Raw genomic sequence first — 23,793 nt, forward strand, 5'->3', positions numbered from 1 at the left:
GTGAGAAGAGGAAAAGGTAAATCACAGGGATAAGAAGCATTTTGTCATAGAAATTCTGAGTTCAGATCTTAATTTTAGTAATTTAGCCTGTGAATTTTAGCCATGGCATTTGACTTTCATGGCATTGTTTCTCCAGTGAATTAAGAATAAAATATCTTTTAATTGTTTCAAATGGGTATTACAGTTTGCATGTGAGGGGCTGGTGTGGGGTTGGAGGGGGATTTCCAAAGCCTGCATATATAAAATGCAATTCAAGGAGACTGTTTAGAAAGATTTGGGATTGATATTATGGGGAGGAAGGGTCAAGGTGAAGTTTAGTTGAGAGGCTGAAGTGTTAGAGAAGACTTTTCAAAACGCTCCCAAACGGTTCCTAGGTCCTAATAAGACATCCTGCCAAGGGTTGCTTCTTTTGGCTAAGCCATGTGGTGTAATCCTCCCTCAGCCTCTAAGTATTCAGGGGCCATGAATCTCACTTGTAGTATAAGAATCCAGAATATGGATTTCCAAGCATTTTTCACTTCACTGTGTGTTCGGATTAGAGAGAGAGGAAAGGATTGATCTTTAAATCTAGATTTATTCCTTATTCTGTCCAGAGCCTTGTTGGGCCCAAGCCTGAGCCTGCTCTGTACTATTGGACTGTGATAGAAGAAAGAAAGAGTGCAGGGTCAAGGACTGAGCAGGATGTGGATGACAATAATGTGTCCCAAGCAGTCCTGTCCAGGCTTTTGCCAGCATCCATGGAGTAGATGGACACAGCTTGCCTCTGATTTTTGAGAATTTGCCCAATTTAGACTGCAAAAGCTTAGAACCCACTTCGTTAAACACTATAAAAACCAGCAATTGTTTGTATGATCTTGGAAAAGTACTTGACCTCTCTGGGTTCAGTTATCTTAGCTGTTAAGTAAGGGTGTTGGACCGCTCCTACTCAGGGTGTTGTGTGAGGCTAATGCAGTGTCCTGTACTGTGTACATGGGAGAATATGAGTTAACCCACAATAACACCAAACTGGGAATAAAGCAGGCAGTGTTTAACTGTATTGCTCTGTGCTTGTTATATCACCCTATATGTGAAACTTCAGGAATGGAAGCCTTCTTCTGGCACATGGTTTTGGTAAAATATTAAGGAAGCGTTATTCTTTCTTTCAGACCAATGATGCCTTAGGAGCCACCTGGAATTGGCTGTACTTCATCCCCCTCATCATCATTGGATCCTTCTTTGTTCTCAACCTCGTTCTGGGAGTGCTTTCCGGGTAAGCCAGATGTTCCTCTCTCCTCTTAACTTCTTTCCAACTATAAACTAATGCTCTGGACTACTGGCCAGTTCATTCATTTAACCTCCCTTTAGGGCAGCCCCTGTGTGAGGTGCTATTCGAGATGCTGGAAATGCAGTAGTGCACATTGTTTAATCGTCTTTATTTTTCTTATGAGTTAAAAAAATATTTAAGCCAGGTACAACGTTGAATATAGTATCCAGTGAGAGTTCATTGATTCATATACATCCTTCCATTCAGTCATTCAGCAGTCATAGATCTTCTTTGTCCAACACCAAGCTAGTTGTGAGGGATGTGAGGTTGAATAAGATAGAGGTTTTACCCTCAAAGATTCCTACTCTATCATTTATTGAACATCAAATTCCATATTTGTAGCTTGGATTAGTGTACATCAGTCAGCAAGTACTCAGTGTCTAAAGCCATGGTAAGCATAGCAAAGAGCACATAAAGTCTAAGGCATGGTTCCTATCCAACGTGGATAGAACTGGAGAGTGTTATGCTAAGTGAAATAAGTCAGGCAGAGAAAGATACCATATGTTTCAGTCATATGTGGATCCTGAGAAACTTAACAGAAGACCAGTGGGGAGGGGAAGGGGACAAAAATGTTAGAGACGGAAGGAGGCAAACCATAAGAGACTCTTAAATACTGAGAACAAATTGAGGGTTGATGGGGGGTGGGGGAGAGGGGAAAGTGAGTGTGGGCAATGAGGAGGGCACCTGTTGGGATGAGCACTGGGTGTTGTATGGAAACCAATTTTACAATAAATTTTTATATATAATAAAAAATTATATATATACATATATATGTATATACATATATATATACACACATATATATGTGTATATATATGTATATACATATATATGTATATATATAATTTTTTATTATATATAAAAATTTATTGTATATTGTATATTATATATAAAAATTTATTGTATATTGTATATATATGTGTGTATATATATATGTATATACATATATATATATATAACTGTGTTTTGGGGACAGGGCACAAACATTTAGACAGGGAATGGAGTTCTTTTACTGACTAATATGAGATACAGATAATTTGGGGCAAGGAACAAATCTATTATATAGTCTGAGATTATTAGGAATTGCTTCATGAAGGACTGAGATTTTGCTTGGGACACACAATATGTAATAGGATAAAATAGGATATATGTGAGTGAACATTCCATGAATGAGAGCACCACACCATAAGAAAAATTGAAGAAATGGGACTCATCTTGCAATAGGAAAGGATTATAATGAGCCTAATTTACCTAGAGCATTTGGGAAATGTAAAGTGTAAAATAGAGCTACAACAGGGGTTGATTTTAGAAGGTCTTACATTTTTCTAAGCAAAAATGAATTTAATTTCTTCTCTGAGTAGCATAAGTTCTTCAAATGGAAATTACAAGGTGGTGCTTCTGTTAAACATAGAAGGTTGAATGAAATTCACCATGTCTTGTAATTCTACTAACACAGGAAAAAATAATTTAAGAAGGGCACAGTGACAGAACAGGAGAGGAAATGACAACAGATGAGAGAGGTCAACAAAATTTTTGAAGACAGAGAGTAAATGGTAACTGATCTAGTGGTGGGAAAGCTGAGGTTTAAATGCCTTTGGTGAGGAATGCCAATAAAAAGGCAAAATGATTTTCCTTCCGAACCTTCCACAGTCCTGGAAAGCCTCCAGAATTCAAGACACCACATATGTCTGAGAGATGAAATATGGATGGCACTAAAAACAAGAGGATTGGTCAAAAGTCCTCATAAGGAACACTTAGAGGACATCTATCCAACACCCTAGATCTCTATCCCCATCTATCTAACACCCTAGATATCTAGCCCCAAACAAGTCTCACAGGTGACTGCCCTGTCCAACCCCCACCCCAGCCAAAGTCAGAAGACTTACTATCTCTGTAGAGGCTGAATCAAAAATTTGCAATGGTAACATCAGGTGCTTCTGAGGGTAGGGTTGATATGTTGGAATGAAAGTCCACAAACTGAATGTCATGCTTCCAGCCCACATCTGCCTACTCTTAACTCTCAGAAGTGGATCAATCTGGTATGGTAAGGGTTAGTAGGGTTCCTCTGTGGGGAAACCATCCATCTTAAGAGAAGAATATTATGTACTGATACCTGAGGATGGCCAGAGAAACGGTTCCCACCCATTGCCCTCAGTGAGGCTCATATTAGTTTCCTGTGGCTGCCACAACAAATGAACACAACTAAGTGGCTTCACACTGTGAATAAAATTAATTCTCTCACAGTTCTGGATGCTAGAGGTCCAAAATATGGCAGGGTCTTACTTCCTCTAAGGGCTCTAGGGGTGAATTTATTTCCTTCCTTTTCCAGTCACTGGTGACTCCCAAGTATTCCTTGGCTAGTGGCTACATCACCCTGGTCTCTGCCTCTGTGGTCACATTGCCTCCTTGTCTTTTGTCTAAAATGTCCCTGGGCCTCTTTCTTATGAGGACATTTGTCATTGGATTTAGGGTCTTAAGACCCTTAACTTAATTACAACTGCAAGGACTTTTTTCCCAAATAAGGTAACACTCATAGGATACAGGAATTAGGATGTGGACATACATTTTTTTGCAGGGTCATTCAACCCATTACACTTATCATTCTACAAGCTACAGCCATCCACACAAGAGTTTCTAATAAGCTTTTTTGACAGTGCTCTTAAATATTAAGGCAGAGTAGGGATCATCAGCATTGGAAAAAGATATCCAAAACAAAAGACAAAAACAAAATAATATACAGAAAAAAGGAACTTGAGGGGGCGCCTGGTTAGTCAGTTGAGCATCTGACTCTTGATTTCAGCTTCAGTCATGATCCCAAGGTCATGAAATTGAGTACAGTGTTGGGCTCTGTGCTGAGCATGGAGCCTGCTTAAGATTCTCTCTCTCTCCCCCCCCCCACTCCCTCTACCCCTCTCCCTGGCATGCACTCCCTCTCTCTTAAAAAAAAAAAAAAGGACTTGAGGGAATATGAATGATGGAGGGTACAAAAGATAACTCTTAAAAAGTGTAATTGATATTAGCAGAGGTCGAAGAGAAATAATTTTAATCACAAAATAAAAAATAAAAAAAGGAGAACATTTAGCAGTTAAGAAGAGCCCTTGGAAATTAATGTAAAATAAATAATGTAAAATTTCATTAATGCAACATGAATTAATGTAAAAAAATATAAATATGTAATGAAAATAATGAGGAGTAAATGGTTGGAATACAAGATTAATGAAATCACCTAGAAAGTAGAACAAAAATTTTTAAAAAATCAGAGGGTTAGTCCAACATTCAATTTATAAGAGTCCATAAAGAGAACAGGGAAGAGGGCAGGGAGAAACTTACAAGTAAAAATACTAAAAATGTTTCCAGAATCAGTAAACACACATTGCCAGAGTAAAAGTCTGTTGAAACATGCGCAAGGATATTCTTTCCAGCATTAGTTTTTGGTGATGGGAAGTTGGAGAGAACCTGGGCATCCACAGTTGGTAAAGTACATGGGTCAACTGTGGGATGCATCCCATGACATACTATGCAGCAGTTAGGAGCAACAAATACTATGTACACACGACAACATAGAGTATCTTAAAAGCATAAAATTTAGTGAAAACAAGAAATAGTATAGTATAATGCGTGTAAAAATACATACACACAAAATACATAGATTGTAAGAATGAATTCAATAAAAAGTATACATTCAGTACAAGTTTCTCTTGAAAGTAGAGCATTCTTTGTTTTGTTTTTTTTTAAGTTTATTTAATTTTGGAGGAGAGAGAGACAGAGTGTGAGCAGGGGAGGGGCAGAGAGAGAGGGAGACACAGAATCCTAAGTGGGCTCCAGGCTCTGGGCTGTCAGCACAGAGCCCGACACAGAGCTCGAACCCACAAGCTATGAGATAATGACCTGAGCCGAAGTCGGACACTTAACTGACTGAGCCACCCAGATGCCCCCTTTAACATAAAATTTTAAAATAGTTTCAGATGTACAGTCTATTGATTCAACAATTCTATACATTACTTGGCACTTACTATGATAAGTGTAGTCACCATACAACATTATTACAATATAATTGATTATATTCCCTTTGCTGTACTATTTGGCTTCATGACTTACTTGTTTTATAACTGAAAATGTGTAACTCTTAATCTTTTTATCTGTTTTGCACCCCCCACCCCACTTACTTCCCCTCTCTGACAACCACGAGTAGTCTATATTTAAGAATCTGGTTTTTTGTTTGTTTTTTCATTTGTTTTGTTTTTTTATATTTCACATGTAAGTGAAATCATGTGGCGTTTTTCTTTCTCTGACTTATTTCACTTCACATAATATACCCTATGTCCATCCATGTTGTCACAAGTGGCAAGACCCCATTCTTTTTTATAACTTAGTAATATTCCATTGTCTATGTATGCCACATATTCTTTATCCATTTCTCTGTGGATGGACACTTGAGTTACTTCCATATCCTGGCTGTTGTAAATAGTGCTGCAATAACATAGGGGTGCTTATATCTTTTCAAATTAGTGTTTTCATTTTTTGGGGGTAAATATCTGGTAGTGGAATTAATGGATCATATGGTGTTTCTGTTTTTAAATTTTTGAGGAAACTCCATATTATTTACCACAGTGGTTGAACCAACTTACATTCCTACCAACAGTGCACAAGGGTTCACTTTTCTCCTTGCTAACACTTCTTATCCTTTTTGCTACTAGCCATTCTGACTGGTGTGGTATGATACCTAATTATGGTTTTGACTTTCATTTCTTTGATTAGTGATGTTGAGCATCTTTGTGACTGTTGGCCATCTGTACATTGTCTCTGGAAAAAATGTCTATTCAGATCTTCTCGATTTTTTAATCAGATTTTTTTTGGTGTTTATTTGAAAGTAGAGCATTCTTGTGAAAACTTTCATATACCAATGTGGTGTAAAACAGAGAAACAATTACCATTTTGTAAAAGCAAAATGCTCTTTGGATTTTTTTCAGTTATCAAAAATATGTACTAATGTGGGTTTTTCATGAAAGTGAAGTGGTGTAAAGTAAACTTTCAGATAGCAGAGGAAACCTGTCTATTGTAAGGGCAGTTTGTATAGCAGAAATATGGGAAGAGGGTATGGATATAAAAGGGAACAAATTAATTTAATTAATTAATAATAAAAATGCCCACTGAGCATTTGACACAACTAATGAAAAGAGACCACACACCAAGATAAATCATCATAAAATTTCAGAACATCTGAATAAAGATAATATTCCAAAAGCTTCTGGTTATTGGGAAGGCAATATATTTTAACAACAAAGAATCAGGAGTTAGGGTGGCTTTGGGCTTCTCAATGATACTTAAAGTTAGAATTGAACAGAGAAGTTCCTAAATATTTCTGAAGGAAAAAAATTTCCAAGATAGAAATCTATACCCAGCCAAAATAGCAATAATTTCTGAGAATAGAATGGCAGTATTTTGAGACTGTCTTTCTGAAGAAGTTACTGGAGAATGTGAATCTCTAAAAATAAGGAATTAATTGAAGAAAGAGAAGGACATGATATTCATGCAAACAAGGGATTCAATAGAGAAAACAGGCAAAGGGGATTCCAGGATGATTATGAAGGGAAGTCTACAATGATAACTGTCAGAAGACCTAGAGAGCAGCAAATTCAGATTTGGATAGGATGACAGAGAGCTTAAGAATGATATCTTTAGGGAAAGAATTAAGCAAGTTATTCCCTGATGTACATTGTATTCAGAAAAGTTCAAAGGTTTTGTGAAGATTATATATATGAATGTATAATTTATATATATGTGTATATATATAAATGTTTGAATTGTGTATAAACATATTCATATATGTATTTATATGCACACACCTCCATATGAGCAACTCCACAAAATACAAAAGGGTTACCACTAGAGACATGTAAGCATAGTAAGTTAGTTTTGTGTGTAGCTGAGCCTTAACGGATTGTGAAATGACCCCGTATGGTGTTATAATTGCCTTGAGAGGATGGGGGAAGATAAATAAGGGGAGGGGAAGGGAATGTCAAAGACTAAAATCTTAGGTTCCATAGTGAGAAAGTCTTTAAGCAGTATCCTAAATTGAAAAATAGGGGTGCCGGGGCCCCTGGGTGGCTCAGTCGGTTAAGCGTCCGACTTCGGCTCAGGTCATGATCTCGCGGTCCGTGCGGTCCATGAGTTCGAGCCCCGCGTCGGGCTCTGTGCTGACATCTCAGAGCCTGGAGCCTCTTTCGGATTCTGTGTCTCCCCCTCTCTCTCTCTCTGACCCTCCCCCATTCATGCTCTGTCTCTCTCTGTCTCAAAAATAAATAAACGTTAAAAAAAAAAAATTTTAAAAAAAAAAGAAAAATAGAGGTGCCTGCGTGGCTCAGTCGGTTAAGCGACCAACTTTGCCTCAGGTCATAATCTTGCAGTTTGTGGGTTCAAGCCCCACACTGGGCTCTGTTCTGACAGATCAGAGCCTGGATCCTTCTTCAGATTCTGTCTGTCTGTCTCTCTCTCTCTCTCTGCCCCTCCCCCACTCTTCCTCTGTCTCTCTCTCAAAAGTAAACAAACATTAAAATTTTTAACGATAAAGAAATATCAATTATGGAGGTATAATATTAAAAAATTAAAAAAGGATACTAGAAAAAATACAGGTACAATTTACAAATGATGGTTTCTGGGAAGTGAGAGTCAGGGGTGGGGAGAGGTGTGGCAGTAGATGGCTATCTCTTCATGATAAGTTTTTAAAAAATATTTGAGTTTAAAAGTCAATGTGCATACCTTGAGAAAAAATGTGCATACCTGTATATGCAGTAATTTTACTGCATATACAGAAAAGTGTGGGGTGAAAGGAATATATAAGACCATTCATCTAGCATCAGTGGGGGAAGCATTGACATGGAGAGAGACCAGATTCACTAGGATTAAGAAGGAAATGACCATACTAGTCCAAGTATGTGGTATTGAGAGCCTGTGGTGACTTGTGAAATGGTTATGAAATAAAAGCAGGAAGCACTGTGAAGACATTCTTAATACTGTGCATCTTGAGTGGAAAGTCATAAGATGTAATGGGACTTCTTATATATTTACTCATTCAGTGAGCATTTATTGACATCCTTTATGTCCAAGCACTGCTCTAGGTCATTTGCTCCATATTGCCTGTACCTACAACTCAGATACTATCTCTCAGTGACTACGTATGGAAGGAGCTTGACCATAGACTTCATTTGTCATGTATTTATGCAGAGGGGATAATCTCTTATTTATGAAATCTTACTTGATGTTCTTTATCCCTACTTGTTTCCAAAGTGTGTCCATGGTTAATTTAGAAAATTCAAGCCCTGTTCTTACTATTTGAAGAGGGAGGGAAATAGATGCTATGTGAACAAATCAACCATATTCCAAATAAGGCTTCTATATGGGTTCAAGACATACTTTAACAGAGCTAGAACTAGGACAGAGCACTGCCCTCCAGGACAATTTCTATGTCTAACTGTATCCAATCTATAGACCATCTCTGGTTTGGAGTTGTTTCTTTTAGTTCTCCTACGTCCTTCTCTGGATGGGAAAGAGTGGCACATTGGTGGAAGCGTGATCTTTTGGCATGTGACAGTCATGAGTGAGACCCTAATCTTGCCACTTACCAGCATTGTGCATTTGGATAAATTACTCTGAGCTCACCTCCTTCTCTGTAAAATGGGATAGTAATGTCTTTCATTGACAGAGACCTAGCCCAGGGTCTGGCATCGAGTAGCCATTAGCTCTTATGTCCTTTGATAATACTGACATTCATTTTCTCCACCTGTTAGGTCTAGGTGACTATCATCTGAGTAGCAACCTGTGATATTTTGTGTGAACAGGCTGTGAGATCATCAGCTCCCCTCTGATGGGGAGACAGCCTCCTCAGGTTGGGAGATGAAACAGACCCGGGATGGCATATGTCTCCTTAGCACTTCTGGAGTAGCCTAGGAAGTGAAAACAGCAGCTGGGAACAGCTGGTGTAAATAAATTCTGACATTTAAAAGAGTGTTAACAATAGGGGCCTTACAGGCTGGGAGTGAAATATTTCTGTCCCTGTTTTCTTTTTCACATTCTGATGCTCAACACATATGGAGTTTTACCAGTGTCTGCAGAGGGTTTAGCAGTAGCTAGTTCTGTGTACAGAGGGCCAAGGATGCTCTCTTCTGCTTGGTCTGGTTCTCACATGCCTCTGGAGGGGATGTAGATTTTCTCTTTTGAGTAAGCAGTTGGTTGGGAGTTGCACTTGAAAGCTAGAGGAAAGCTCTGGAGATTTTATTTCCAGGGGACATGTTCCCAGTGACCTGAAGGTAGTTTGAATGTTATATGAGAAGGCTTTCCTAAAGCAGAGAAAGAAGACAGTGGAAGGAAGAGCCCCTATGTTGGGCAAGTGACGAGATGAGTCTGAGCGAGAGGGGGCAGGCAGCCTATGCCAGTGCTCATGACTCACTGGATACGAAGTGTGCAAGTAACTGAGCCACCCATCTCAGAGGCTTGGGACTCAGTGAAAGGAGGGCTGTGAGGTAAGTTGGTCACCCTCGATGTATTTAAAGAGGAAGTATAGATAGAAGCATTGCAGTGTTTTTACTTGTCTCAGAGGAAATGGGATTTGATGAAAACCATTAGCTTAGGCTTGAAGAGAAGCAGAGCTTCCTGTCTCCATGGAAACAAACCAGAACTGCATAAGCACAGGACTACAGGGCAGAAGGCGCACACAAACAGAAAATGGCCCTAAGCTAGCCCATTGGCTCTATCCACTGCTCCCAGGGCTTCTGGAGGGAGGAAGGTAGGCTTGGGGGAGCAGTTGTGCTGTCTCCAAACTGGGACAGGGACAGCCAAGCCAGAGATGCTTACAAATGCACACCGGAAGCAATTGGAAACTTCATGTATGTAAAGCGTGTCATAGTTTTCAAAGCATCTTTGCTTCCATGTGTTTTTAAACGTATCATGTGGCCTCCATCCAGGAATATTGACAACATGGCACAACTAGAGAAAGGCTGCTGAGGGTTAGCCTAGAGTATCCTGTCCATACAGACTTCAGTGTGAGTTTTAATCTGCACATGCATTCATGCACACACTTATTCACATACACTAGTCTTCACGTACACAGGGGTACATACAGGGTATAAAATGCCAAGACCCACTGTCCAGATCCTCCTGCCCTAAGGACTAATGGGGAGTGGTGAACTTTCCCTATTAGAGGAGGAATTCTTCTGGTTCCATCTCTTGAGTGAGTGGAATGGCTCCCATAACAAGCATGGTCACAGCTGTCTGTCTGTCCTGCCACCAACTCATTTGCTGAGTGTGTTTGAGAATTAAGTGCAATTCAGCAAATGCTTATTGAGTATTTACTATACACAAGACACTTTGCTAGACTGAGATCACAAAGATAAAATAAGGAGATTGTAGATTGATTAAGGAAATAATTTAAAATATATGTAATGGAATCTAAATTCAAACAGATCCAGGGTTTTAGCCCTATCCAAAGCAATTCATTTAATATATATACCATATATTTTTTTAAGATTTGTAGATGTCACATATTTTGAGCACCTACTATCTTGCAAGGCATAACTGAGGATACAAAATTGAATAGGACCTAGGTCCTGTCCAGAAGGAAGAGACCAACAAGTGTATCTTCAATATTAAACTTTGGATCTCCTGAATCACCTGTCATTGCTTCTCTTTGGATATTAGAAGATGGCACCTCAGTATCTCCCAGACCTGACTTGTGTGTAGGTGAACTATACGGTAATTTTCCTGCCGGGATTCAGACACTGGAATCAACCATAGAAATTCATTTATTCATGCAGCTAATGTTACTGAGTTCTTGCTGTACATCACCTGCCTCTAGGGGCGGAGGATCTATCAAACAAGGACAGAGAGCTGTTACCCTCAAGGAGCTTGTAGTCTAAGTAGAGAGACAGCACAGGGAAAGCATTTAGATTAGAAGAGGCAAAGATCAGTCAAGGCCAAGTGAAGAAATTGCCATTGAGACGTAGTTTATTTATTTTTTTAAATATATGAAATTTATTGTCAAATTGGTTTCCATACAACACCCAGTGCTCATCCCAAAAGGTGCCCTCCTCAATACCCATCACCCACCCTCCCCTCCCTCCCACCCCCCATCAACCCTCAGTTTGTTCTCAGTTTTTAACAGTCTCTTATGCTTTGGCTCTCTCCCACTCTAACCTCTTTTTTTTTTTTTTTCCTTCCCCTCCCCCATGGGTTCCTGTTAAGTTTCTCAGGATCCACATAAGAGTGAAACCATATGGTATCTGTCTTTCTCTGTATGGCTTATTTCACTTAGCATCACACTCTCCAGTTCCATCCACGTTGCTACAAAAGGCCATATTTCATTTTTCCTCATTGCCACGTAGTATTCCATTGTGTATATAAACCACAATTTCTTTATCCATTCATCAGTTGATGGACATTTAGGTTCTTTCCATAGTTTGGCTATTGTTGAGAGTGCTGCTATGAACATTGGGGTACAAGTGCCCCTATGCATCAGTACTCCTGTGTCCCTTGGATAAATTCCTAGCAGTGCTATTGCTGGGTCATAGGGTAGGTCTATTTTTAATTTTCTGAGGAACCTCCACACTGCTTTCCAGAGCGGCTGCACCAATTTGCATTCCCACCAACAGTGCAAGAGGGTTCCCGTTTCTCCACATCCTCTCCAGCATCTGTAGTCTCCTGATTTGTTCATTTTGGCCACTCTGACTGGTGTGAGGTGATATCTGAGTGTGGTTTTGATTTGTATTTCCCTGATAAGGAGCGACGTTGAACATCTTTTCATGTGCCTGTTGGCCATCCGGATGTCTTCTTTAGAGAAGTGTCTATTCATGTTTTCTGCCCATTTCTTCACGGGGTTATTTGTTTTTCGGGTGTGGAGTTTGGTGAGCTCTTTGTAGATTTTGGATACTAGCCCTTTGTCCGATATGTCATTTGCAAATATCTTTTCCCATTCCGTTGGTTGCCTTTTAGTTTTGTTGGTTGTTTACTTTGCTCTGCAGAAGCTTTTTATCTTCATAAGGTCCCAGTAATTCACTTTTGCTTTTAATTCCCTTGCCTTTGGGGATGTGTTGAGTAAGAGATTGCTACGGCTGAGGCCAGAGAGGTCTTTTCCTGCTTTCTCCTCTAAGGTTTTGATGGTTTCCTGTCTCACATTCAGGTCCTTTATCCATTTTGAGTTAATTTTTGTGAATGGTGTGAGAAAGTGGTCTAGTTTCAACCTTCTGCATGTTGCTGTCCAGTTCTCCCAGCACCATTTGTTAAAGAGACTGTCTTTTTTCCATCGGATGTTCTTTCCTGCTTTGTCAAAGATGAGTTGGCCATACGTTTGTGGAAAGAATGAGTAATGGTTGACTAGAAGCAAAAGGGAGGACATCCCAGCAGGTTAGTAGTCAAGAAGGTATAAAAGGTATATTCTGAGTAACTTGAATGAATCAAGTCAGGAAAAGTAGTGAACATGAAACTAGAGGCAAAGGCAGAGGCTCATCATGAAGGGCTCATTATATGGGCTAAGCTAATGAGTTTAAATCTGATTCCGGAAGCTCTTGGGAGGTTCTCAAGTTTTAAGCAGGGAAGATGACCAGTTTACAATCAAAGATGATCATCCTGAACATAAGGGAAGGGAAGCAAAAATAATGTAAAAACAGAGAGGGGGACAAAACACAAGAGACTCTTAAATACGGAGAACAAACAAAGGGTTACTGGAGGGGTTGTGGGAGCGGGGATGGGCTAAATGGGTAAGGGGCTTTAAGGAATCTACTCCTGAAATCATTGTACTGTTTGCTAACTAACTTAGATGTAAATTAAAAAAAAATAAGTTAAAAAAAAAAAAAAAGATGATCATCCTGAAGAAATTATTTAGAGAAACAAGACTGAAGACAGGGAGACACTTTAGGAGCAAAGCAGAAGAAGCAGTGAGGCCCAAAGCAACCCAGTGGTGTGGCTATGGACAGGATGGGCCAGATCCAAGAGGTGTTGGTTAGATAGCATGTGCATGTCTTGGTGACTGTTTGGGTGTGTCTGAGTGTGGACTGGGGGTAAAAATAAGAGGGAAGTCTCTTGGACTGCTTCTAGATTTCTGAATTGAGCCACTTTGTGGCTAGGGGAGAACACAGGACAAAGAGGTTTTGAGGGAAGGAGGATAGGTTTTAGATCTGTTGAGTTGGAGAAAGCATAACACACTTTACACCTGTTGGCTAGTTTACAGCAGTAATATAGGGCTTGTTTCAGGTTGATTTTTTTTAAGCTGTAATTTTTTGAGATTGTGCTATACATTGAAAATTACACCAATGCCATGACACACATTGTTTCATTTAATCCTCACATGACCCTATAAGGTATTACTATCTTCTTTTATGAATAGGGTAACCAAGAGGGAAGTTTGGTAATTTGCCTAAGCTCACAAAGCTGTTAGGCAGCAGGTTCAGAATTTGGAAATGAGAGCTGCCATGGCCAAACACCTATGCTGTTAAACACATCCTGCATATGGTAAATGTCCTTTTTGGAAGGAAATTAGCTGGCATACAGAACAGCACATCTTGATGGAAATGAAGGGGTCTTTGGTGGCTGGCAAGACATGTAGAATTTTCTGGCCCTGCAGACAGAGATTTTATGTTCAACACCAGTAATCAGAGTAGTGTTCGAAGTCCCTCCCTTGACTACAAGGACCCTTTCTTGGATGAGTTGTGTGACCATGAAGGTCACATATAAAGCTATGAGAGCTTGTTGGGAGCATCTGCATTTCCCCAAGACACTGTTTCGTATATCAGTTGTCAGAGTTGTATCTTAGATTGGGATAAAAATTATTTGAGGTAGAACGGACTGTAAGAGACTATAAGTGGCCTCTGTGTTACAATCGAGGAAACCTGAATAGAAAGTGAAGCAACTTGCCCAAGTTATAGTCAGCTATTTAGTGGAGGATCTTGACTGGAACCTAGGTTCTCTGGCTCTCTGTCCAGAGTGCTTTCTTCCTCTGTACAATAGGTGTAGTTTAGTAGTAAAATATGGACACTGTAAACAGTATATCTGGGTTTGAATCCCATCTCTATTACTTGTCATCTTTGTGAACTTAGACAAGTCACTTCATATTTTCATACCCTTAATTACCCAACTGCAAACAAGGATACTAGTATCCACCATGTAGGATGGTTGAGAAAACTAAATCAGATCATGCATGTGAAGTGTTTAGTACCTGGGAGAGAGTTAATACTTAATCAGTGTTAGCTATTAATAGCAGATTTCTTCTCTCCAGAACCTAGTCTACACCTCAGAAGGTAGAGCTGGGAAAGAGTCATTCTTCTTACCTACCAAGTAACCCCTCTGAGTCAGTTACAGGAGCTGAGATGTTTTGGGATACCACTGGTAGGGCTAATTGACTATGGCACCCTTCAGGGAATAGTAATAACATACCAGTAGACCACATGCTTGTGCCCCACATGTGGCCATCACCTTAGACATTCCTCTTCTTGCAGTTTCTTGGAAATGCCCTGGACTTTCTGCCTTCTGCTCCTGTGGTCTAGAGTAGGCCCCTGCCCCTTTAGTTTTCCTTGTTGAATTCTTGCCCTCACAGCCTGTTTCAACTTTGACCTCTTTCATGAGATATTTCCAGATCCATACCCCTCCTCCCATTCTTCAATTAGGATTAAAATCTTCCTCCCATATACTCTCATAATACTATGCATCTGTCTATTATAGAATCTATTACTCATAATAACATGCAATTTTGTTATAGAACTTAATAATATTCAAGACAAGAGCTAACATTTATTGAAAGCTCGTCATCTGCCAGATGCTATGCTAAATACTTTATATACATTATTTCAGTTAATTTTTATAACAGCCTCATGAGTAAGGTACTGTTGTTAACCCCAGTTTATAAATGAGAAAATGGAGACTGAGAGACTCTGAGCCATGCCTAAGGCTGCACATTTAAGTGAGTGGAGTGTATTGGAGCCATAAATGTTCCTGTCACCTGTTAGTTTTTGTTTCTTGTGCTAGAGATGGCTTTCCCTGTAATTGGATCTCTCCTAAGATCTTAGTGCCTGGTTCTTGGCTCAATAAATAATTGCTGAATTGAAGGGAGATCCAGTAACACCAGGCCCCTCTTAGAGGATGCCATACACCCTGTGACTTTCTGGAGAATAATATTGCAGAGATGAAGGAAGATGCTGGTATCTTAAAAGTAAGGAGCATAGTCACTGGCACTGGAGATCCAGATGGCAGCCTCAGAGAGACTGTTTATTGTGCACAGTGATGGCCCCTACCTGCATCTTCCAGATAAGTAATTGTCTCACATTGAGCAGTTTTTTCATGTGGCTATTGCTAGTAATATTTTTTTTTAGTTATTGATCATGTTCCTTGCCACTTTCTTATTGACATGTTTATCTTTTTCATATGAACTTAAAAGACCCATTTGTTTAGCAAAGATATTAACCTTTTTTATCATATGTAGCAATATTTAGGGAATAAATAATTGCTTTTCAAGGATAGTTAAAGTTGTTATCATATCAGGAGTTGTGGGCAACTAAGTCTGTTGGAAGCAGAAAAAGACTATAAAATGGTTATTCTTTTTAAATTTAGAGCACTTCATTTAGAAAGCATTCCATATGTGTTCTTTTGTTTGATTCTCACAGTGGTCCTAGGAATTGTGTTACCATTATTTTAGAAATAAGGATATTAAAGCTCAAAGTGATCAAGTATTATGCCCTAAGTCATAAATCTGAAAGTGTGGTATTCTGGTGTGGTGGAAGCCAACCATCGTATCCAGAAAGGTCACCTTCCAGGGGCTGGGTCGAAGTGTTCAGGGAAAATAAACAGAGAAATCAGTAAGTAGGACAATCAAGATAAATTATCAAGATGAGGGACTGTTCTATCCGTACTCACCATTTTATAGAGACATTTGAACTATTATATTGGGACTTCATTAGGTGCCTATTTGGTGATGTTGAGACAGTAGCCAAATATAAAAAGGCCTGATTGTCTTTTGAAGAATTTTTTACACATGGAATTTCTGGTTGGCTAAGTTCTTAAATTTTTTTTTTAACGTTTATTTATTTTTGAGACAGAGAGAGACAGAGCATGAACGGGGGAGGGTCAGAGAGAGAGGGAGACACAGAATCTGAAACAGGCTCCAGGCTCTGAGCTGTCAGCACAGAGCCCGACACGGGGCTCGAACTCACGGACCACGAGATCATGACCTGAGCCGAAGCCGGACGCTTAACTGACTGAGCCACCCAGGCGCCCCTAGTTGGCTAAGTTCTTAAATGGCTGAAACAATCGTGTCATCTCTTCTGCCACACCCTAACTAACTTCGTACAGATTCATCCTTTAATACTCTGATACCTTTATTTAATGTGTGTATATGTGCAGTGTGTATATACACACACTGCACATATGCACACATATTTATATACATACTTAATACATACACATATTTTCACATGTTTGTGATGCTTTGTATTCATGCTGCAACTCTAATGCACACACATACTGTTCTTCAGTTTGTCCTTCCATGAAGTACTTAAGGACCCAGCAGAAGACTGTACCATTCTGAATTCACCTTGAACAGCATACACTATATTGTATACTTGTACAGTATATTTAAGCCTATTCCAAGAATGTTTCCACTAAAAATCCCATTTTTCTTATCTGTTTTTCAGAAGAGGAGTTAATGTTTACTTAATAGAATAATATAATATGAAATAATGTTTAAGAAGATGGCTTTGCTAACATACAGACCTGGATTTAATTTCCTGTCTGCCACTGAGCTCCAAAGAGTACCTCTTTTCTTAGCTATCCCTTAGGCATCTCACATTCAGGATGCTCTAAAGTGAATTCATTGTCTCATTCTTATACCCTAAACTCAGCACTCTCCCTTTGTTACCTTTTACCACATTTATTACACAAGATAGCAACCTTAGTTAATGCCTTCTTTTCACTTATTCTCTGCATCTAATTGCTCATCAAGACCTGCTGATTCCACCCTTGAAAGGTTTCATGAACTGTATCCTGGATTGTAGCAATTGTCTCTTTAAGTACTCTCCTTACTGGAATCTGGCCTGTTGTCCATCACCAAAGCAGTCTTTCCAAAGTAGACATTTAATTACATGATTTGTATATCTTAACTATTTATAATGGCTTCCTATTGCCTAAGTAATGGACTCATTCATGTTTTCACTTGTTCAGGTTTTCAACAAATAGATATTGAACTTCTGCTATGTGCCAGCTAGTGTTCTAGATGCTGCCTGCACAGCAGAGAACAAAACAAAAAGTCCTGTACTCATGAAGCTTGAATTCTAATATGAGCATATCCAATTGTTGCATATTTTCATTTAGGTAAATGAAAAGGCAAACCCTGTTCTTGAAAAGGAATATTTTTTTTTTTTTCAACGTTTATTTATTTTTGGGACAGAGAGAGACAGAGCATGAACGGGGGAGGGGCAGAGAGAGAGGGAGACACAGAATCGGAAACAGGCTCCAGGCTCTGAGCCATCAGCCCAGAGCCCGACGCGGGGCTCGAACTCACGGACCGCAAGATCGTGACCTGGCTGAAGTCGGACGCTCAACCGACTGCGCCACCCAGGCGCCCCGAAAAGGAATATTTTAAATCACAAAGATGTTTCTTTCCTCTAACTTTAATATTAATAAACACAAATAAGACTTTCCTTTTTTAAATGTTTATTTATTTTTGAGAGAGAGAGCATGCATGCAATGGAGGGGCAGAGGATCTGAAGTGAGCTCTGAGCTGGCAGCAGTGAGCCCGACATGGGACTCAATCTCATGAAGCATGAGATCATGACCTGAGCTGAAGTCAGACACTCAACCGATTGAGCCACCCAGGGGTCCCCAAATAAGATTTTCACTTTACTAAATTGAAACTTACTTGAACACTTATATATCTAAGAATAACCAGGGTATTGCTTATTACTTAGAACATGAGGAACAGAGACTTTTTCTACAAGTAGTAAATTGTATTCTAAAGCTATAGTAATTGAAACAATGTGGTAGGATGTAGAAATAGGAGGACCAAAAAGATGTGTGTGTGTGTGTGTGTGTGTATGCATGTCTGTGTGTGTATATATATATATATATATATATATATATATATATATATATGGGTGTATATATCAACACACACACATATATATGAATTTACAATAGTATATATGTCATTTCAAATTAGTGAAAATGACCTATTCAATAAAAGGTGTTAATCTATGGCCAGCACTTAAAAAGAAAAAATTGAATTAGATCCCTAACTCTCATATCTTATACCATAATAAACTGCAGGTGGAGCTAGTACATATGTATATTTTTTAAGTAAATCATAAAAGTATTCAAAGAGATTATGCACAATTTAAAATTCTTCAAGGGGAAGGCTTTTATAAGGATGATACAAATTAATAAGCCATTAAGGAAATAATTAATACATTTGAATTTGAAAAAATAAAAATATACTACCATAATTCATTAATAAAATGAAAAGACAAAATGAGTTAGTTTTGAATTTTATTTTAATTTTTTATTTTAGAGAAAAAGAGAGTGTGAGGGTGAGTAGGGGAGGGCAGAGGAAGAAAGAGAACATCTTAAGCAGGCGCTGCTCTTAGCATGGAGCCTGTGTGGGGCTGGATCCCACAACCCTGGGACCATGACCCGAGCTGAAATCAAAAGTGGGACGCTCAACCAACTGAGCCACCCAAACGCCCCTAGTTTTGAATTTTAGATTGAGTCTGTAGTGGATTAGATGTAAATTTTTTTTAAAGGTGATTGGCTAGTAATAAGACTATAAAAAGATCTGTTTGTGAACAGAAGATGAGGATATCAAGCACTGATGACTGAAATATAAAGAGAAAACTCGTGAAGATTTTAGGTGGTAAAATTGTCAGGATATGGTAAATGAGAGACTGTATTGGGTGAGGAAAGATCATGGAGGATATCCCAAGATTCAGTTGTAAATGTCTTGGAGAACTTTGTTGCCATTTACTGAGATGAATAATAGAGGAGAAAAGAAAAAAAGAAAAAAAAAGCTCTTGTTCTGGGAGAAAGATGCTTTTGATTTCAGACAGAGTTTGAGGTCGGCGAGGGCCAAATAAGTAGATAAGATTAACCAATATCTGTGTTTTAAGAACAGAGAGAGAAAAGATGTGACATGCTATCAGGACATGGTAGAGCAAATGGTAAAAATAGACAAGTTTATCCATGGAGGACATATAGGAAAGAAAAAAAACAGAGATAGAGATTTATCAGAAATACTAACCATTAAAGAGTTGGAATATCAAGATTGGTCAAAAGGAGATCATGAAAACACCACATCATGAAAGATGAAGAAGTACACAGTTTCAAAAAGGAAGAAGAAAATCCCAAATGTTGAATGAGTCCTAGAGTCATTTTCAGTCAGTCATCTTCAGTCAGTACAAACATGACTGAAAAATAGCTGTTGAAGTGGGCAATGTGAGGACCTGGCTGGTTTTTAAAAATTTTTTTTTTAATTTTGAAATAATAGAGAACCCAGGAAATTGCAAGAAAAAAAGTACAGAGAACTCTTCATGTACCTTTTACCTGGTTTCCCTCAGTGATAACCTCATGCATAACACCATAGAACAATACCAAAGCCCGGAAGTTGGCATTGGTACAGTCCAAAGAACTAATTCTGACTTTGCAGGTTTTACATGCGTGTGTGTGTGTGTGTGTGTGTGTGTGTGTGTGTGTGTGTGTGTGTGCATGCGCGCACGTGTGTATAGTCTCATGCAGTTTTATCAGGTGTAGAACCTGAATTGTGCAACCACCCCCACAATCAAGATGCAGACATGTTTCATCACCACAAGACTTGCTCATGCTCTCCCTTTATAACACACCATTGTCCCTTAGCCATTCCCCACAACCCCTGGTGACCACTAATGTGTTCTCCATTTCTAATTCTGTCATTTTAAGAATGCCATATAAATAGAATTATATAGTAGGTAACCTTTTGAAATGGGCAGTTTTTTTCACTAGGTAGAATTTCCTTAAATTCTCCCCAGATTGTTCCATGTAATAATAGCCCATGCCTTTTTACTTCTGAATAGTATTCCATGGTGTGGATGTACCACTGTTTGTTTAACCATAAACCCGTTGGAGGACATTGGGTTGTTTTTAGTTTGGGGCTATTACAGATAAAGTTAGGATGAATATTTCTGCATAGATTTTTGTGCAAACAAGTTTTCTTTCCTCTGAGATAAATGCTCAAGAATACAATTGCTGGGTCATATGGTAAGTGCATGTTTAGTTTTATCAATCTTTCTAGCATGGCTGTACCATTTGATATTCCTGCTAGCAATATATGAGAGTCCTATGTTTTCCAGGTCCTCACCGGCCTAGCTTAAAAATAAATAATAGACCATGAACATTAATATCACAACTTTATGTTGATATTGTAAGACAATATAAGTAATGTTGGCTAACGATGATTAAATATGTGACTTTTTAAACAATATTATGAAACAGTAAATTCTTAGAAAAAGAGAATAAACAAAAACAGAAGGCTAACATTGAGTGTGTAGAACAGATGAATAACTTTTAATTTTAACAATTAAGGGCTTTAAAGCAAACAGATTAATCAGCACAGCTTCCACTGCTAACTTCCCTCTTCATCTGTTTATTAAAGAATCCAAATTAATGTTCCTTATCTTGCATGACCTCTCAAAGTTTAGCGGAACCTACTTTTCCACCCTTGATCCTACATTCCTCTCCTTTAGCCCTGCCACACACCTGCTGCTACTGGATTTCCCAGGTACACATACCTCCATTTTTTGCTTTGCTTAGAAGAAGCCACCTCTCATAACCCCCTCCACTTGCGTGCTTTATTTGATTGGGGATTCATCTTGTAAGGTGAAATTCCTCATTAAGTTTCCTCATCTGTTTCCATCGCACTATGTATAATCCTCTATTAGAACCCTTGTCTTATAGTTATTTGTGGATGTCTTTGTCCCTTTCATAAAATTATGAAGGCAGGCACCATGGTGAGTTCGTCTTTCTTTCCCTAGCACTTAGCAAGCATAATTAGTATGCACACAGTAGGCTCCCAGTAAATGCCCTCCTGTAAACAAATCAAAGGCCATCTTCCGTGTTTGTGGGGTGTCTGTATTTGTCAGAAATTTTCCTGAGATCTTGGGCATTGTTTTCAATGGGTATAATGCCCTTGAAGCCCAAGTTTAATATTGGCTGAAGAGCTGGGCACAGATTAGTGTAATAGAACTCCCATTATTTTGCTATTATCAAGGGACAACTCTAAGAGCTGTGTAGACCTTCTCCATTACAGGGAGAAAGAGGGAACATTTGTCATTATCAGTATGGTGGACATGACCCAGTGTAATCAAATCGTTGCTATTTGAGAGGCTTTTAAATGGCTTTCTTTGCTGTCATAATTTGTCCCACATGCTCATTTCACTGTAGCATTTGTGTCAAAATCTTATGCTTTTCAAGATTAGAAAAGAATTTTATGCTTGAACCTAGGTCTCTTTTTCTGGTCTGTGGAATCTCATAGTAATTGCTTTCACCACATGGAAATTTGTAATAGTGTTAGAACCTCACTTCATTCTGAGCTTATGGCCCATAGTCAAGCCCCTATAATTAGACATGTTTTCTGTGCACTTGCAGACATGGGCACACTGAGGTGGCTGAAATAATACCTCCCAATTTCCCCAGTTGATAATCACAGTCTTTACAACTTGGTTATATACTGGGTACTTGGCATTTCTAGCTGTTAAGTTCTGATTCTGTTAGAGTTGTGGTTGAATTAAAAGTTCTTTATTTTCCCCTTGGTGTTAAGTGAGCCACGACATTTTCAACACTTAATTATCATTGCATCCTAAAATATTCCTCATTTAGCAAAAATATTGAAATTACTTTTTCCCAGTTGAAGAAGCAAACTCAGATATGTAGGGAGAACACTGAAATGTGTTCCACAGAGAACCCAGGAAATGGACAGCAACTGAGAGCATTTGGAAGAATAAGAGGGACCCCAAAGCCAGTTTAGGGGTTCGCGTTACTATTACCCATATTAAACTAAACTTGATAATCAGTCTGTTTAGCCAGAGGGCACATCCATAAGCTGAAGTTCACCAGTCCAGAGGAGTTCCCCTAACCCTCACCAGAGTTGACTGAAATGGCAATAAAATAGGTTATGATCTTCCTCCCTTCTCCTCCCATGACCTTCTGTGCTATACACAGGGCAGTGTCTCCTCTATCACCTTGCCACTACATTTTCACATTACACTATTCCCTTAGATCAAGGTTGCCAGGGGTCAAATATAATACGAGGGAGGGGTGACCTTATTTGCAAATGTTAATATCTCAGTCAGCAAGTGTCTCTGGCCAAGAACTGAGGGAAGAAGATACAGATAATTTAAGTGGAGGTAGACAAGGAGATGAAACATTTATTTGCTCCTTTATCAAAATACATTTTCAGCAAACATTTATCAAGCACATGTGTGTTGGGCACTCTGGGTTTGATAGTGAACGAGAAGATGAGGCCCAACCCCCTCATGAGCTTTATATTCTAATGGCAAAGACAGAAAACAAGTGAGTAAACATACAAATACCATGATATTAATGGTAAATGTCATGAAGAAAATGAGCAGGCTTTTGGAATAGCAGCTCTAACTCTCATCTTAGAATGGGGAAGAAAATCAGACTTAAGAGAATAGCTACCATTCCTGGACAGTCTGCATGGGTCTGACCTCTATGTCAGATCTGTGGATAATGCTTTTCTCAGCTGACACAGCCTCTTCCTCACAGTTCCCTACAGGAGAACTGTGTGCTTTTCTCTAAGGGATGGTGCATTTACTCTGAAAATGTCATTTTCCAGCCAACTTGGCTACAAAAAATAACCAAGCAATAGTATCTTGAATGTACTAATTAACCTGTGTGGAGCTCAGTGTCCTTTGCTCAGTGGTGTTCAAAAGGATGCCTCTGTGTTAACTAGTGGTGAAAGATACCCGAGTGGATAAAACAACTTAATATTCTTTCCAGAGATAAGGAGCCAGAATCCAGGACTGTGCTGTTATTGGCATACCCACCCTCTACATTCCCTGTGCATACACCTATGAATAGAAAAAAAAAAAAGTCTAAAACGGTCAGAGGGAACCTCAAGGCCAAGTTGTGTCCCAGATTGGGTACCCCCCAGAGAGGAGGTGTGTTATTCATTCAGTCACACGTTTCTGGCCTCTTTCCTCAGCACTGTCCTCAGAAGTGGTAGCAAATCACTGTCCCTAGGTTGGGCTGTGCTGGTCATTTTCACAGAAGAATTAAGCATAAGTTATCCCTTCTTTCTAGGAATTCTTGTCCATCTAGTCTTTCAACCTTGGTCAAGATTTGCTCCTGGCTAAATTTGAGAAGTAGGTGGTATTTATATTTGAAATCATGCACACTTGCTCTCCCCCAGTTTACTGTCACTCCTTCCTTTTCCCCATGCTTTTGTCAGCAAGGAAAATGATTTGATAGAC

The 23,793-nt window shown here is 39.1% G+C and overlaps 1 protein-coding gene across 5 annotated transcripts in view; it reads left to right on the forward strand.

Annotated features, from left to right (window-relative positions):
• CACNA1E (calcium voltage-gated channel subunit alpha1 E) overlaps nucleotides 1-23,793 on the forward strand; it is a 660,165-nt gene that overhangs the window by 503,688 nt on the left and 132,684 nt on the right. For all 5 annotated transcript variants that reach the window (XM_086694634.1, XM_086694632.1, XM_086694633.1 and 2 more), the window contains one exon: nucleotides 1,146-1,249. In XM_086694634.1, coding sequence (XP_086550760.1) covers nucleotides 1,146-1,249 — 104 coding nt within the window. The remainder of the gene's footprint in view (nucleotides 1-1,145; nucleotides 1,250-23,793) is intronic.

This window comes from Puma concolor, chromosome E4 (assembly GCF_028749965.1).
Source record: "Puma concolor isolate L17-30 chromosome E4, mPumCon1.1.hap2, whole genome shotgun sequence".
Lineage (NCBI taxonomy): Eukaryota > Metazoa > Chordata > Mammalia > Carnivora > Felidae > Puma > Puma concolor.